The sequence below is a fragment of the Anoplopoma fimbria genome, chromosome 24 (assembly GCF_027596085.1).
Source record: "Anoplopoma fimbria isolate UVic2021 breed Golden Eagle Sablefish chromosome 24, Afim_UVic_2022, whole genome shotgun sequence".
In the NCBI taxonomy this organism is placed as follows: domain Eukaryota; kingdom Metazoa; phylum Chordata; class Actinopteri; order Perciformes; family Anoplopomatidae; genus Anoplopoma; species Anoplopoma fimbria.
In genome coordinates, this window is record NC_072472.1 from 9,378,000 (window position 1) to 9,394,442 (window position 16,443).

Sequence of the window (16,443 nt, forward strand, 5' to 3'; positions counted from 1 at the left end):
AGTAGGAGACGAGCAGAAGAACCGACAAACTCTATTAAAAGGACAAAAGAAACTCATAACAGAGTGCAAAGTGTGTCAGACATTAACTTGACTACTTATAATCCGTGTGATAAGCACAGCCAAAACACTCTCTACATGTCTTTTTTTGAATATAAGCCATCCTTCTTCAAGTCATAAAAAGAGAAAAGGAGGAATCTGTGCTGTGGTTGCTCCTCCCTTCACAGACTCAGGCTGTTGGAAAGGGCCTCCAGCTGCTCCTCTCCCAGCCTCTGCTTCTCCTCCAGGTCCTTCTGCCGGATGAGCAGCGAGGCCTTGGTCTGGACGAAGCGCCGGTAGTCCTGCAGCTGCTCGGCGGACAGCTGGCGCGACAGGAAGGTGGAGACCAGGTTCTCCCTCCGGTCCAGGTTATCCTTCAGATCTTTGGCGTCCTCCCTCTGTTTGCACAGCAGACGGTGGCGACTGTCCAGAGATTGCTGAGTGCAAAGGAGAATAAGGATCATGAGTTACAGCTGATAGAGATAAAAGATTACATTTCAATTAGAACCTTTTATTCTGGTTTTGTATTCATGCCCTGCAGAGCGTCAGACCCATGCTTATAACATCAAATGGATAAGTAAATATCCTGCTGTGTGCCAAGTCAAACAAATACAGAATTTGAAAGGACTGCTGATAGAAAATCTGAAAGTGAATTGTGTCCAAAACTTCCTTTTGGGTCATATTTTGAGTTTTAATTGAACGTTAATATGTTGTTTGGTGAAACAGAGAGGTGTGAAAATCGCAATATTATGATTGAAACAGCCACAGGGCAGGAGGTGCAGTTTTACCATATGTCAACAGAGGGCAGGGTTAGATATGAATGTCATCGAAACCGGTCTGGAGTTTCGGTGACTCAGTGTAAATACCAGTGTTGCTGATAACAGCAAGAAAACAAACGAGCCTCTAACAAGCCCGCAGTGTGCAGCACGTTCAGCCGGGCTTTTACAGATGGACCAACTGACAAAGAGCTCCTTTCAGGGATAACTCTAGAAATCGAATGTATCCATGCAAACACAAATTGATGCTGTAAATACTGGAACACCTAATGAAACAGGATATTCAGAGGGGAAAAAACAAAGCTAAGCACAGAGCTCAGGTCAGATCCTGTGACACGACTCAGGATATCTGAATTAAAGACATTAATGACTGACGGTGATCGTGTTTTAATTAATGGTATCTACCTCAGATGCAGCATGATGAAATTGAAGGAATTATTTCTCAGTCTATCTAATCAAAAAAGTGCAGTCCTATCAAACTGCTGCATATCAAAAAAGTAATCTTTGAACGTCTGATAAAGCATTTGGCTTAAACAGAGATAAGCTAAAAAAAATAAAAAATAAAAAATGGCGAAACACAGATAACATATTTTGAATTCCACACAGTGAGAAACCTTGACCTCTTTTTAAGTCGCCCTTAAACTGTTTCCAAGCGGCATGTGTTTGCTGTTCTAAGGTAAACAGAACGGAGAGTAGCTGAGGGCCTGGGAGCAGCCAGACACTTCTCACACTCGTTTCGCCAGAAGTTGCAATAAATAATGACATCTGTACGGTTACATAACACATAATCATGTATCCGCGTGTATGTTTAAACAAATTCAGGGAGGAAAGACGGGAGTGCAAATGGACGGTGCATTACAGTACATCAGTAGATCTTTATCACATCTTATTTAACTGATTCAGTTGACCTTTAACCCCAGAGATCTTGGATTCAGTCACAATATTAGCACTCTCATAATGAGTAGAAGACACAGAAACAAGCAGCTTTGATACATGTATATTGGATTTATAGAATTTTTGAAGGAGATTCAAATGGTGATGCTTTGGCTCCATGCTTTTTATTACTTGTGTGACGTAAGATGAAAATAATTACAATTCATTTGGGAATCAGCTGCTAAAACACAGCACTCATAAGCCATACTGACAGAAAATCCAAAGACAAACAAAAGGCAAAAACATGGATAATGTGCAACGGTTTATGTTCATTTGGTTGCATTCAACATTTTTGTTAATGCAGATATCTTGGATTTCGGAGGGTTCTTGAATGCACCAACAAGGAGAGCTTTCAAAACAGTCTCTAGTATGTGTATTCCTATCAGACTGTTATGCAACTTTGACAAATAAATGAAGCAACAAACTAATGTATCGCTATTGCATTGCAAGCTTTTGCAAGCTGTTTATCAAAGAATAGAGTATGAATGAAAAACAAAGGCTTCTGGGAGATATGAGGAATCTTGAAAGGGAACCCTAATTTGTGAACCCACTGATCTCCAATGAAAGAGGATGAAAAAAAACAGCTTTGGGTTCCTCACCTTCTCCTCGGCATCCGTGTGTTGGTCCACGGTGCTCAGGGCGTTCTGCACCCTGGCCAGCCGGGCAGAGAGGCACAGCAGCAGGTTGACCACCCTCTCCAGGTCTCCTATGAACAGGTTGTACCTCTCCAGCTCCACAGGCAGACAGCGGTCACGGACCAGCACCTCCAGGGCCTCTCCGTGGGCCAAGTTCTCCTGAATCTCCGTCTGGAGGGCGCCACGTGTCTCTTCCAGCGAGAGTAGACGCTCCTTGATGTGCGACGCTAACAGACGCTGTAAATGTTAAGCAGAGGAGGTGTGATGTGTGAAGAGATTTTAGGCCGTGATGCTACAGAAGAGATACACATGGTGAAACATGTATTTTTTATCTCCAAATATGTGGGAACAAAATACAGATTTTTCTTTTTAATCTTTCACATTTACAGTAGAATAAAAGCATACTGTATCAAGAGTGAATGTGGGAGGCCGCCAGGAAAAGGGGGAGGCTATCTGCTAAACCAAACATTAGGCAAGTGGGAGACACTGATAAGAGGCCAGACGGTACATCATGTGATAAGAGACACACAACTATCTCAGTCCCAAATGAGTCCGCTTAAGGCCGAATAGCAGCCAAATGGTTTCAAAATGAAATCACCACGGTTTGTGTTTTATGGATGTGGCTAAAGGTCCTACTGTCATGTCTGCTGTCTTGTAATTTGTAATGCACATGCAGCAAAGCTCTGCTTATTTTAGAGACATATTGTTTGGCTATTAGAAAAGTTACACACATTGGCTACACATAGGCTTCTTTATAATGGTTTGTTTCTGTTTTAACTGTGAAAGATCACTTTCACCTCTCTGTCATGGGGAATTAGAACAATATTTGATTGTTTCTAATTATTAGAATATATACATTACTTGTGCTATGAGGTACTTTGGACAAAGACCATCCACTCATTTGCACAAATTAATAATTACCTTTTTCTCGGTGAAGTCAGCTTTGCTCTGCATGTCTGTGCACTGAGGTTTAAGGCTGTCAGGAGCAGAAGGACGAGGCGATGGTTCAGCCCCTTCCACCATTTCAGCGCTAGAAAAAAGAAACATGTGTTTAGGTCATGCTAGCTCTATGCAGTCTGTTAATGTGCCACATACAGAGTCTCCACAGGTAGCATTCTCCACTCCTATTTACATATTACAGAACTCGGAAATGCTACTGCACATTCTCTCTATATCTACACTGTGCTAATACAAGCAGAATGGTGATAGCCCGGTGTGCCTTTTCATGTGATGCAACACAAGGTAACAGAGCACCGGTGGAGCTCAGCTCTTTAGTCATTATAAACTAGAATCAAGTTACACAGAGAAACATCAAACCAGGAATCCTAATTAACTTGCCACTAAAAACAATATTTCAATTCTAAACTAGTTTTAAATTGATTATTATGTCAATTTACACAGCTGTGTATATACAAGATAAAGTGTTTACATTTACAGTCACCTGAAAGGATGGAAAGCAAAAGATTTGGGAAATTTATGAAGTAATGTTACATTTCTATACCAATTAATTTATCATTTCTCATATCTTATTCATAATTTCACAACAATTAATCTCGAGTTGTGTCTTCTCTTACTCAGGCAGTAAAATGCTCTCTATAGTTTAAACTACTGTGAATGTATTTATGACTACCAGAGCTGGTTTAATTTAGATGTTGTGTTCCAGGACATTAACGTTTACCTTTCCGTCGCTCCTTTCTGCTCCTGTTTCTTCTTGTAGTGCTCCTCCATCAGCAGTGTGTCCTCTGACAGCAGCTGCTCCATCAGCATCAGCGCCGTCTTACGATTGGCCAGCGGGTAGAACACTATGGCCAGTGATTGGTCGGCCTTGACCACCGCTTCCACCAGCTCCTCCCACTGCGGTCTCTCAGCGGGCCTCTCCAGGCTCTCCCTCTCTCCCGCCGGTGTCCCCCTCTCCTCATTTTCCTTGGTTTCTCCCGACTTCTCATCTTCCGTTTCGGGATTTTCCTCCGCCTCCACCTCCTGACTGATGTCTGTGTAAGAGACGGAGGTGGGGGGAGACACTGGGGTTTCACTTGTCGGCGTTGGAGGGGCCAAGCTGGTGGACTCGTCTTCAAAAACGTCCATCAGCTGTGAAGTCTGGACTTCCTCTTTGATCTCTTCCTCTGGAGGGAGGATCCACAGTGACGGATCCGTGGTGACGCCGCAGCTCAAAGACACTTCGTGGTTTGAATCAGGCTGTAGGGCGTCTCTGCTTGGTTCATCCACTGACTGCTCCCTCTCTGATCCAGTCGCAGACGGAGAAGACCTGACTCTACTGGAAGTCAAACAAATGATGGTATAAATTAAGAATCACACCGGGCCAAAATTGGATTTTGCAGAATCAGAAAAACAACCTCAAAAGATGACAACGCAATGAATGTCAGGAAGTTCAAATAGTCAAATCATTCCACTGGAGGAAAGAAATACTGCATTGACATTGAGTCTAATCTTACCTGGAGCTAGACCAGTTTTCAAAAGGAAGCTTTGTCTGGGTGGGGGTAGACGTGGTGGATTTGATCTCACTGGTATCTAGACATCTGGGGGAAGGTGGGTCAGGTGAAGTCTCACTGGGCGGTCTACTGGACCTCAGCTCATCTGTGACAGGGCCGTGAGAACCAGGAGATCCAGAGTGAACCCTGACCCGAGAAGAGGCCGGGGAGGTGGATCTGCTTAAGTTCTTTGTTCCTACTGTGGCATCCTCGCCTGATTCTGAGTTCTCCTTCAGCTTTTTCTGGGTTTGGTTTTGTGTCTGACCCTGAGTACTCTTCTGACCAACACTCTCTGGTTCTTGGCCCGCCTGCTCCGTTACATTTTGTTTCTTCCTTCCTTGGTCCTGCCTCTGGGCTTCTCTGACTTCGGCAAAGATCGAAACGCCCATCTTGTCTCCGTCCGGTCCTACTGGTGGAGTCGAATACCTCCACAGGTGATCTAGCTGCTCAGAACTTTTACTCAGGGCTGATGGTCTTTTTAACTTTGATGCCCCGAGTTCTTCCATGGACTTCCCCCTCTGTGCGACCACACGGACCCGCTGCTGGCCCTCAGGGGTCGGCTCTGTTAAGGAGTCCTCAGTGGCATTCGTCTGGGGACTGACATTGACAATCAGTGTTTAAATGTGAAACAAAAGCCGCCATTTTATACAAACAATGATAGATATTTGAATGAAAAGAAAAAAACTGCTACATGCAACACTTTTAACTATCATATTTTCATATGCAACTTCTTTAAAATACAAATAAATCATAGAGCAATCAGGAAAGTTTTACTTCAAAGACCGGCAGTAACATTTAATATTCCTAAAAATCATAATTTAGTTCTTGAAAATGGTTGAGTCAATGACTCTTCTTTTGCAACCCTTGCATTAATCCTTTAAAAGGAATGGTGGTTTGCTGGAGCAGGTGGGTGTTGATTTTTCACTGCCACAATGAATCAAGTGGAGATTTATAGTCTTTTACACACACTCACTGAACTAAAACTCTTCTGACCTAAAACCAATAAAAATGTCCAAATTTGTCTGGGGTGCTGGTAAATACCTCAGGGTTTCCATAGTATCAGCTGGAAATGGATCCTCCTCATAGTCGAGTGCCTACAGGCCCAGAAGAAAAGCCAAAAGGCAACACATGAATTACAATGGAATCTGTAGACACTTCAATTCTTCTGAATTCAAGAGCAAAGTATATAAAATGAATGTGAAACACCACAACCAGATGATGTTAATAATACATATCTTGTTTTCTTTGACTTTTCTGACTGGCTTGTTCATGTTTAACATGTTTTATATTTTGAATTGTCTCAATCTGAAGGGACTTACCTGAAATGCAAGTGGTGTGGATGTGGATCTGCTCCTGAAAAAACTAGGTGGTTCTGGCTGGTCTAAGAGACTCTCCACTGAGGCGGACTTCCCCTGAGATGGACCTTGGCTCTCCCTCCATCTGGGTTGATTCAACTGGCCTGAACAAGACTGAGCTGAGAAGAACTGAGCATACCTGTTTTGGGGAGAATTGAAATACATTTTTTAACGATTTGATCCATACAACAAAAAGCATCACACACATTTTCTTGCTCTAGGGGTCTGCTTCATTTTCGTACCTGATGGAGCTGGTGGAGGAGTCAAGGATGCGGCCCGCAGAATGGGGTCTGTGGAGTTTCTTCTTGGTGTTATTGCCTTCATGATTTCCTGATAGAGGCCTGGGAACCCAATCGAAGGGTTTCTCCCCCAGAGAATGCCTCTGTCTGGATGGAGATGGTATCTGGGGCGTTGGTTGCTGTGGCTCAGCCACTTTCTGGCCCGTCTTACGCTCCATGTACTCCACCAGGGCCTTCTGTTGCAGATGTTTTAAGTTTGTCTTTGAAGAGCTAGGGGCTGAAAGAGCTCTCCCTCTTGTCTCAAACATCTTCCTCCGTGCTGCAACCAGTCCCTGCTCTCCATCCTGCCAACATTCCTCTCCCTCGCTTTCGTTGCCAAAGGAGCGGCATGCAGAGTGGATGGGGGCACCACCGAGCTGGTTGAGTTTCTCTGGTTCAGAGAAGCACATCTTCTTCTGCTCTTGGGTCAGTCGCTTCCTCCCTCCGATGCGTGCTACCTGGGGCTGGGCCACATTCGCTGGTCTCCCGTTTTCCTTTTCAGTCTCTTTGTCCTTCTCCTCATGAATCTCCCTGACCTCTTCTTTTATGCTCCCCCTCTCTGTCTCCTCAGAGGTCACAGAGGGAGTGAGTGTATCTGTGGAAGTCTCAGAGTCCTGTGATGGGGAGAAAGTGTGAATCACTGTGGGCCTCATCTCGGGTTTTTGCCTGATTCGGTGTGGCCATGACAGCTGCAGGTCCCTCCTTTTAAATGAGGTCTCCCTTAGGACTTTTGACTGGGCATCCTTCAGCTTCTCTTTGTAGTACTTTTTAAACGAGTCATCCAGAGTGTTACAGGCAACGGAGAGAACTTCCCCTCTATCTTTCCTGCTTGTGTCACTTTTTTGAGCTCCCTCCTTATCTTCAACAGCCACGTCTTCATGACCTATTCTGTTTGGGATTGCTTCCTTGCCTTTTATACTGAAATCAGCATCCTTTTTAGGCTGTAACGCTGCCCTGCTGGCTCCAGTGAGGTGGTACAGAAGTGGGGTTGTTTCTTTGTTTATCCTCTCGCTGGCTACATCACCCAAAGGCTGCCGTTTCCCTCTCTTTGCCTGCTCCTCTCTCTTGTGGTAGTTGGGCTGTTCATTGTTTATCAGTGAGGTGACCTCCTTCGTATGTTTGGTTGAATGTGGTGGACAGTTTCTGTCAGGTCCACAGTAGAATATAGGGTTGTTGGTAGTGTGGCGCCCAATATCTCGACTCTGAATCATGTCGATCTCCTCTAAGGCGTCGAAGCTTTGGGAGGACTGGGTCGAGATGTAGGATAGTCTGTGGTTCTCCTGGTCCTGGTTTCTGGAGGACAGGTCGTTGCTCTGAGAAGTGAAAGATTCTCTCTCATCTGGAATCACACCACTGGAACAGCGAGAGCTCTCTTGGAGCGGTCTAAACAAATTATCCATTGTGCTGTGGCATCTTTGTTTTTCTCTTAGCCGGTAAGTCTCCACCACAGTGGAGCTCTCGCTCCCAGACTCAGACCCACACACCGATGCAGAGTACGTCCTCATTCCAGATTCAGACTTACAGACTCCCGTGACAAAGTAGAACTGACCCTTATGCTGGATGCTGCTGTTGATTAAACTCTGACCAGCATTCCAGGGGCTGGAAGCTCGAGTTGGCTCTGAACCAAGCCAATCATGAGCTGAGTGTGCTCTTTTGCGCTGACTCTCAAAATGGCTACTGCTACCAGTGGACTTGTTGGGATGGTCTCCATTACACTCACCACTGCTTGAGGAATGTCTCAGTTTCAGGTGCTCGGGCTGGCTTGTGGCTCTGGGAGGTGATCGGCTTGTTGACTTCTGCTGCTCAGAGGCAGCTTTATTATCTGTGATGAAAATGTATTCTGGGTTCAATGGCGTCCTGGTGTGATCATGAACCTGGAGTTGGGGGCGGTAGCTTGGTGGCAGCTGGGCCTGTGGCTGCTGCTGTTGAGAGCCCCTCCAAACTGAGTACACTGGGTCAGACTTGTAGCTTGATTTGCCTGTGTCTGGGTTAGGCGTCTCAGGGTTTAGGGTATTCTGACCATGGGGCTGTGGATGGAGTCGATTGTGGGGTTTGGGAGGTTTTTGTGGCTGTGGCTGCTGGGGTTGAAACTCAGTACCTTGATGGTGGACCCTGCTGTTTTCCAAGTTTTTTGTGGCTATAAAACTATCCATGCGTGCTGGGACTGGAGGAGGACGGACCGGAGGGTAAGCACCTTGGGATGGAGGCCCCTCTTTTTTAGAAAGTGCTTTGTTGTTGGGATAGAGACTGCCATAGCCATTTTGGTTGTGGCGGTTTACATTGGTGCTGGTATTGTTGCGATACTGCTGTGAGATGGCTTCCACAGAGCGATAGATCTGGTCCATGGTCTTTGAGTCGGACTGCAGAACCTGGGTGGGATGGAAAATGGATTTTACATACTTCAGATCAGCATAGTGGCTGAAGGAGCTGGACTGTAGGTCGTCTGGGAGAAAAGGAGAGGGGTAGTCTGGGGCGGTTGATCCGCCAGAGAAGGAGCTGTACGCAGAGTCTCCTTTGCCGTGTTGGTGGTGGCCAAGTTGGTCGGGAATGCTGCTGTTGGACTTGGCTGGGGAGAGCCGGCTGACAGGCAGGCTCAGAGGATGCAGGTCCACGTTGCTCATTCTCTCAAAGTGTAAGTTGTAGGAATCCATGGAGGACTGGGGTGGATGGCAGGAAGGGAAGGGCAGGGTTTGTAAATACGCCGTACGGGTATGTGCGCTGATGCATGTGTGTCTTCCTTGTGGGTGAAACTGGAGAAATTACCACTAATACATTCGCATCAGGGTTGTCCGTCACGCTGGGCGCTAATTAGGTCATTTTCCTGCCTCCTTTTTGTTTATTCAAAGTCCTTTCAAACGGTCTGTTCAGTAGCTCCTGGGGGAGAAAACACAAACACAGAACAAATTTGTTATCAACATGGAAATGTTGACACAGGATTCACATTCAGGGCAAGTGACTGCTCAAACGTGTAAAGGTTAGACACAATGTGACTGACCGATACTCAATACATCACGTGGCTTTGTGTGGTCTCCACAAACTTCCCATTGCATAGCTGTTTGAATGCTTTGCAACAACATGACAATTGTACACAAACACACATGTTTGTATTGGATTGTCAACTTGGCATGTCCACTAGGTTAAAGGTAGACTGCTACACATTCTCCGTGAGCTACCCAACAAAAATAGCAATTTTTTGCTGGGTGCTTTCTACTCAAACACTATGAAGATCCCAGAAAACAGTAAGTCACCAGAGAAAAATCTTTGCCTGGCATTTCTAGGTCGAATTCCTTTAGTAAAAGATCATGCTCCACCTGTTATAAATTGCCAAAGTCAAACCATATACCTCTTGAATATTTCTTTTTTCAGTAGAGAAACTGTTTAAGCCTACCCAGAAACGTAGAGGTGCTGGTACCTGGCAGCACCAGGGGAGAAATCCTTTAATTGTCCTAATTATTATACTCCTGTATTTTACTTCATGTTTTAAGTCTTTTATAATATTATTGTTCTTCATTCATTTGGGATATTTTTCACTCATACCTTCGTTTTTACTTTACTCAAACTACTTCTACTTAACTTGTTAAGTGCCAATTCATTTTTAGGCTTAAATATAAAAAAAAAAATGTTAGCATGTCAAACAAGGTTGTGTCAAAACTAGTGAGCAACTATCAATCATTTTCATTATCAATTAATTGATTGGTCCGAAATGTCATAAATAATGAAAAAAAGGCCCATTTTCTCAGACACATGGTTTTGGTCATTTTTCCGTTTCACAGCTCACACGGTTTACTGCAGCTTGGTTTAGTGGGACAGAACAGTTAACCACCTGTTGAAGGAGTCTGTATGCCTTTTTGCATCAACAAGGCCCAAAATGAACTGCCTTGAGGTTAGCAGTGCACGTTGAAAAACAAAACACACACACACACACACACACAAGAAAATATGCCAGGAATTCCATATGGAGCTACAGAAATCTGGGAGGATTAGTCATGTGATGGATGTATAAAGACTTGTTATACAGAACTGCGACCTGTAAGACTTTTGTACCTTTAACCCTTCTTGTTCGTGGGACAGAAGCATTTGCTTTACTCATTTCCTGACAAATAATCGCCTAAAAATGTCACAATTTGGGCAAGATTTAACTATAACTTAACTATACAAGCACTGTATAGGAAACCTTTACAGGATATGATTCTGTGCAAGAAGCTGTAGTGTTTTGCAGATTGCTTTAAAACTCTATCAACCAATAAAATACCTGCAAATACCACTTAATAAATAGTCTTTGGGCCTTTCAAACTGAGGCTCTTGCAGCACTCATAAGCTGCAGGAAATTTGCTTTGACTGGGATGAATCTTTTAATGGCTAGAAACCAATCGACTTTAATCTCCACTTCAGTCTATGGTGGGTTTCTTCAATCTATTCTAGTACTTTATTTCAAGTTTGCTTATTTACTGTAAAAGCACACAGAATTTAAAAACTTTAAAGGGACGCAATTGGGTAACACACAGAACCCTGCTGCCATCATGAGCTATCCAAAAACGTATCTTCAGAACATAAACCAGCCCCTGCAGGGTAATGATATGTTTATGTTTTACGATGGACTCTAATGACAGAGTAGATTTAGTCTTCTCTCTCCAATGACAAGCATGACTTTGTCATCAAGTTGAAGCTACATACCTGTCACGCATGTACAAAGGTCAATGCGGCCCATAAAACCAAGACAAGCCAACGAGCTAATCAGCTCTGACACTGCAGAATGAGAGCTGGGCTAAAGCACTGACGGAAGTGCAAGAAATGTTGTGGACGAACTAAAAGTTATTCTAGCCAACGAATATAAAAATCCTGACGTAAATGACCACTGATTGACTAAGAGTGACAACTCAAAACTCCTTTATAATCAGTTCAAATGAGCAACATTCTTCCCCAGCATTGTCATGTTTGGTTGCCGAGATGAAATCAAAGATGATCCTAGGTGGTCGATTTGCATACACACAAAACCCACCTCCCAAGAGCCTTTCAAACTACAGTATTAAGGGGGATTCCATGTGTTTATGAAGGCCCTTCTGATCTGTGGTGTGTGTGTTTGTGTCTGTGTGTGTGTGTGTGTGTGTGTGTGTGTGTGTGTGTGTGTGTGTGTGTGTGTGTGTGTGTGTGTGTGTGTGTGTGTGTGTGTGTGTGTGTGTGTGTGTGTGGGGTTTCCAGCCCTCCTCTTCCCTCTGCAGAAAGAGAGGGAGAGGCTCCCAAACAGGGGAGCGCTCAAGTGGAAGTGATGGAGGGGACAGGCAGTGACAAAATGTACAGAGAGGGGGGAGGGAGGGAGAGGGGGGAGGCAGAGGGTGACCGGCCCAGACAAATACCCTCACACGCAAACCACAACAACGTGAGACAAGAGAACTGAACAATGACAGCCGGAAAGCTGAACACAAGTTGGAAGGCTGGATCAACAGTCACAGCAGCAAGGCAGATGGCTACCAAGCCACTAAGAGTTTAACCACTTGCGGACTGGTGTGAATGGAAGTTTAGGAAGTTCAGAGAGCAGTGTTAGCCAGATAGAAAGAGGAAAAAACTCACCCAAACTTTGTGTCTAAGTTGATGACCTTCCTGTTTGCCAACCAAAAAAAGTATTATAAAGTATTCTAAAATTCAATTTAAAGAAGGATTTTCTGAATGATCCACATTTCTCTTTCAGTTCATCTTTCTTCCTCCAAAAGACGGACCAGACTAAGTAACCATGAGAGCTAGATATTAGAGAGAAGGCTTCTAGCGAGTCCCTTCTCCCCCCACCGAGACCCCGAAGCTGCCTAGCGGGAGCCACTGATTGGCCAGCCGATGACGTCCGGCTCTGCGATGCACAATGAGCGCAGCGGAGGGAATATTTCACTGCCGCAGATAGCTGCTAGTGCTGCCGGCCGGCCAAACAACAGAGAGAGAGAGAGAGAGAGAGAGAGAGAGAGGGAAAAAAAAAAAAAAAAAAGAGAGGCCTCGCATTCCTGGCCGGCTTCAAAGACGGAGCAGAGGCCGGGCGCCATTCATTCCCAAGGCCCTGAGCCTGGCACATGGAGACTAGCCAAGGCAGGAGGGAGGACGGAGGACGGAGGAGGGGAGGGGGTATCGTGGTGGGGCCTGGTGGGTGGATGGGTGACCTCCCAGCCTCCACCCAAAAAAAACAAAAAACTGTCACAAAGACTAACTATCCCCCATCATCACCCTCATTTTCTCTCTTATTGCTGACAGCTATTAGTCTGTATTCCTCTATTCTTTAAAACCCTGTTATTAACAGTAGTAAAGAAGTTACACAGCTACCCATTAACCACCTGCAGAAATCTCTAATGATCACTACAGCAGCAACACTGATAAATGTCATCATTGCTGCAATTTATTGTAGAAACTTTGTGTTAAATTTATGTAGAAATTGCACTTTTCAATTTTTCCTGAGAAAAAAAAAATCTTGTTCACGAGACGATAAATGTGACAGCTAAAATGAGAATGAAACACTTTTAATAGACAAGAGGTGGGCTTTATTACATCATAAAGATTTGGTTGCAACTATGTTATCTCAACATATAGTACTAAAATTCACAGAAATAGCTAAGACTTAATGAATACACAATGAGACACTGATATGTCTTTTGCATGGGTCTTACTCTCTCTCACTGTGACCATCGGCTTTCAAAACTCCTGCCAGACAAAGACCCTAGATGCCCTCTCTTTTGTTTTCTACGGTGGCTGGCAGTGCTCATGCTCATCTATGCCAAGTTGTTGTTACTGTTGGTACAGTGTCAGACAAAGTGGTGCAAAGAGCAGCATCATTGTGATGTTGTTGGTTTAACTGCTGCTGCTGTTCCACCTGATGACAACGTAACCTTTCTTTGCAATGTGGTACTGAGACGGGGAGAGATGTAGCCAGATTTCATGATTAATATGTGCAACTGTAGCTTTAATAATATTTTTCAAGATACAAAATTATAGAAAACCCAAAGTGAAATGCTTGCTATACAAGCAGACATTTTGTATTATAAACCAAATCTCACCTAAGTTATTCATTTTATTTTATCCAGTTTTTATTCAGCTTTTGGAAGATATTAAAGGATTTATTGAGTCGCATTCCACACGTGACTAGAAGAGATCTCCATAACAGGGGTCAACATTAAATAGAGATGCGTAAACAAGGATAAGCTCATGACCCCTTTCTGCCCGGTAACTGAGCTAACCAAGTACTATATCATGGTGGAGGGAGGAGAGAGTGTGCCTTAAGAGCCGCAAGAATTTAAAGACCATATGTTGTAAAAAAAATAAACCCAACAAGGTCAGGAAAGGTGTCAGGCCAGGACACGTTCTCGTACTTCCAAGAAGATTGGATTTATAAAACAAATGAAATAGAGAGAGGGAACACACAGTGAGGCTGATGTGAGAGAGGAATGATGGATGGGAGGGGGGGTGTTAAATTCTTTCACTTTTTTTTTTTTTTTTTTTTTTTTGTCATTCATTGGTGATTATGTGTTCCAGCGTGACCTTCACCATGCAGCCACGAGACCGGACAGCCAGGCGTCTGAGAAGCAAAAGGCAGGGATAGATAGAAAACACAGACAAGGAGGTGCAAGATGATAAAGAGATGCATCAGAACCACAAGGTAAAATAAGAGAGAGAGAGAGAGAGAGAGAGAGAGAGGAAGACGAAAAGACACAAGCAGGAAATTTAGGAACTACAGTGACTAATGCCATGGTAGCCAGCCAACCAACTAGCAAGCCAAAAGCAATAAGCTTGTTAGCCCTGCTGGCCTTGCTAAGTCTGCGGATAAAGATGATGATGGGTCGAAGGACCTCTGAGCTAAATAGAAAACTACCGTTAGTAATGTTGCTTTCAATCAGATGCATTCACCAGTGAGGAATAAGACTTTTGGGGTAAAACTCAGGAACTAATAATACATCATCACTGCATAACCTTTTGACACATCAAATCAGGGAAACCTCAGGTGTAATCAATGACATTAGCTGTGGCGTCAATCCATTTAGGGTCAGTGTAACAACAAGTTGTTTCACAAAGATATTTTAGACCGGTCTGTATTGTCAGGGCCAGACTTATTTGTGTTTTTGATGACTGTCAGCCATCAGTGATGTATGTTTTCATCTTTCATTGGCTCTACCCTAAAATATACAGTAGTGAGGACATCGTCAGTTGTCTTCATCTATCCAAAGAAACGATCCTGAGCCTGACTGGCTCCTAGAAATATTCTATTATCTAAAGTCTAACTATAAATAAGATCTTAGCCAAAGTCAAATATATCTTTGTGAATCTGACCCTTGGTATTGTGCATTCCTGCAAATTGGCATGACTTAAGCCTGGTGTGCACAAGATCATTTTTAAATCTCTCCCTGATTTAACAGATTTTTCGGACTTACGTCGTCAGATTGTTTGAGCTGTGTGTGCAAAGTTCTGCACCAAATAGTTTTAAAGTTTTCAACATCCCATCCCTGTTCGTTTCAAACTACAGGATTTCAAATATCAGTCAGCAATCAATTATTCTGATTAAAGTATCCTGGCCACTTGTAATAAAAAGTTACATAGCACTGTGGCTGTATGAACACACTATTGCCTACAACTTTTATTGTGTTAAAAATAATTCAACTGTATAATGTGGACTCTATCTTTCAGACAGGTCAGTTAAAACCATGGCTAATATACCAGACGACTCCAAGGGCAGAGCATTGATTCAAATTAAGAAAACAACAAAAACAAAACTCACACATGGATCCTTGTCACGATGCACAACTCTTGCTTACGAGATGATTGATTTAAGCTACTTGCTGTGTAGGATTTAAATTACTCCACTGACCATTTGGCCCATGAAGGCCGTCATTGAAACATGAAGCAATATATTGTTTACTTACTTACAATGTATAGTATGCTTGACCCTCCAGTAAACGCCACCGAGGTGCGCTTAACTCCCGGTTAGGCTGAGAGTAACAGAAAGTAACAGAAGCCAGTAGAAACGTATCCAGAATCTTTACCTGGTGTCTTAAATGGATGGAGGAGAAATCACACACACTTTCATACTGCACTACGATATCACTTCTGGACTCTAGTCTTCCACAGGACCTGGAAGACCTCATTCCTATTGTTTCCCGATCAAACATAAACAGAAAGGAAGCGGCTTTTTGAAAAGGTGCCATGCACTGTTATCACCTACGCCTGCAGTGCAATTCTTCCTGAATGTGCGTCAGACACATAAAAAAAAGACAGAGCGATTCAGCAGGTCTATGTGTGTGTGTGTGTGTGTGTGTGTGTGTGTGTGTGTGTGTGTGTGTGTGTGTGTGTGTGTGTGTGTGTGTGTGTGTGTGTGTGTGTGTGTGTGTGTGTGAGTGTGTGCAGTGGGAGAGAGAGAGACTGTGGCTGTGTGTTGCTGGGCAGTGCTCACATCGCTGTCTAAAATCTCTAACTGATCAAGACAAGCTGTCACACTCTAATAAGCTCTGCATTCCTGCCTTGATCTGGCCTAAATACTTACTTGACAATATTAACATTTGGGCTACTTGATTTCATAATGATGTTTTCACAAAAGTTGCATACACCGAAATAAACCGTCGATGGCAGCTCTGAAAATAGCTCACAGCCCTGCAATATCTATGTGGCTGTTAGTAAAAAAAAAAAAAATGCTTACTGACACACACACACACACTTTGCACACAAATGCAAAGGTCAATAAGAGTATATTAAGAATATTCTGCGTGATAAAAAAAAACAGTTAAACATTCTGTATCCTCCCTTGTCAACCATTAACCAGGAAGTGCAACACGCCCGGCAGCTTAGAGCCTTAAAACTGAACCCTCTGTGAATGATACACTTCTTATTACTTGCAAGTGGCTTCTGAGAAGACAATTACTTTTGTATTAAGGACCCCCCGGAGGGGCTGCAATATGATCTAGTCATGGTGAATTTAACTGGAT

General features: G+C 43.7%; 1 protein-coding gene across 3 annotated transcripts in view; it reads right to left on the reverse strand.

Moving 5' to 3' along the window:
• Positions 1-218: 218 nt before the first annotated feature.
• Positions 219-16,443, reverse strand: part of shroom1 (shroom family member 1) — a 29,533-nt gene continuing 13,308 nt past the window's right edge. For 2 of the 3 annotated variants that reach the window (XM_054626059.1, XM_054626058.1), the window contains exons 2-9: positions 6,467-9,376; positions 6,189-6,363; positions 5,911-5,963; positions 4,834-5,466; positions 4,059-4,655; positions 3,302-3,410; positions 2,345-2,617; positions 219-473 (exon numbers count right to left, since the gene is read on the reverse strand). In XM_054626059.1, the coding sequence (XP_054482034.1) occupies positions 219-473; positions 2,345-2,617; positions 3,302-3,410; positions 4,059-4,655; positions 4,834-5,466; positions 5,911-5,963; positions 6,189-6,363; positions 6,467-9,153 (4,782 nt within the window). In that variant the 5' untranslated portion in view covers positions 9,154-9,376. The remainder of the gene's footprint in view (positions 474-2,344; positions 2,618-3,301; positions 3,411-4,058; positions 4,656-4,833; positions 5,467-5,910; positions 5,964-6,188; positions 6,364-6,466; positions 9,377-16,443) is intronic. The other variant, XM_054626060.1, reaches the window with a different exon arrangement.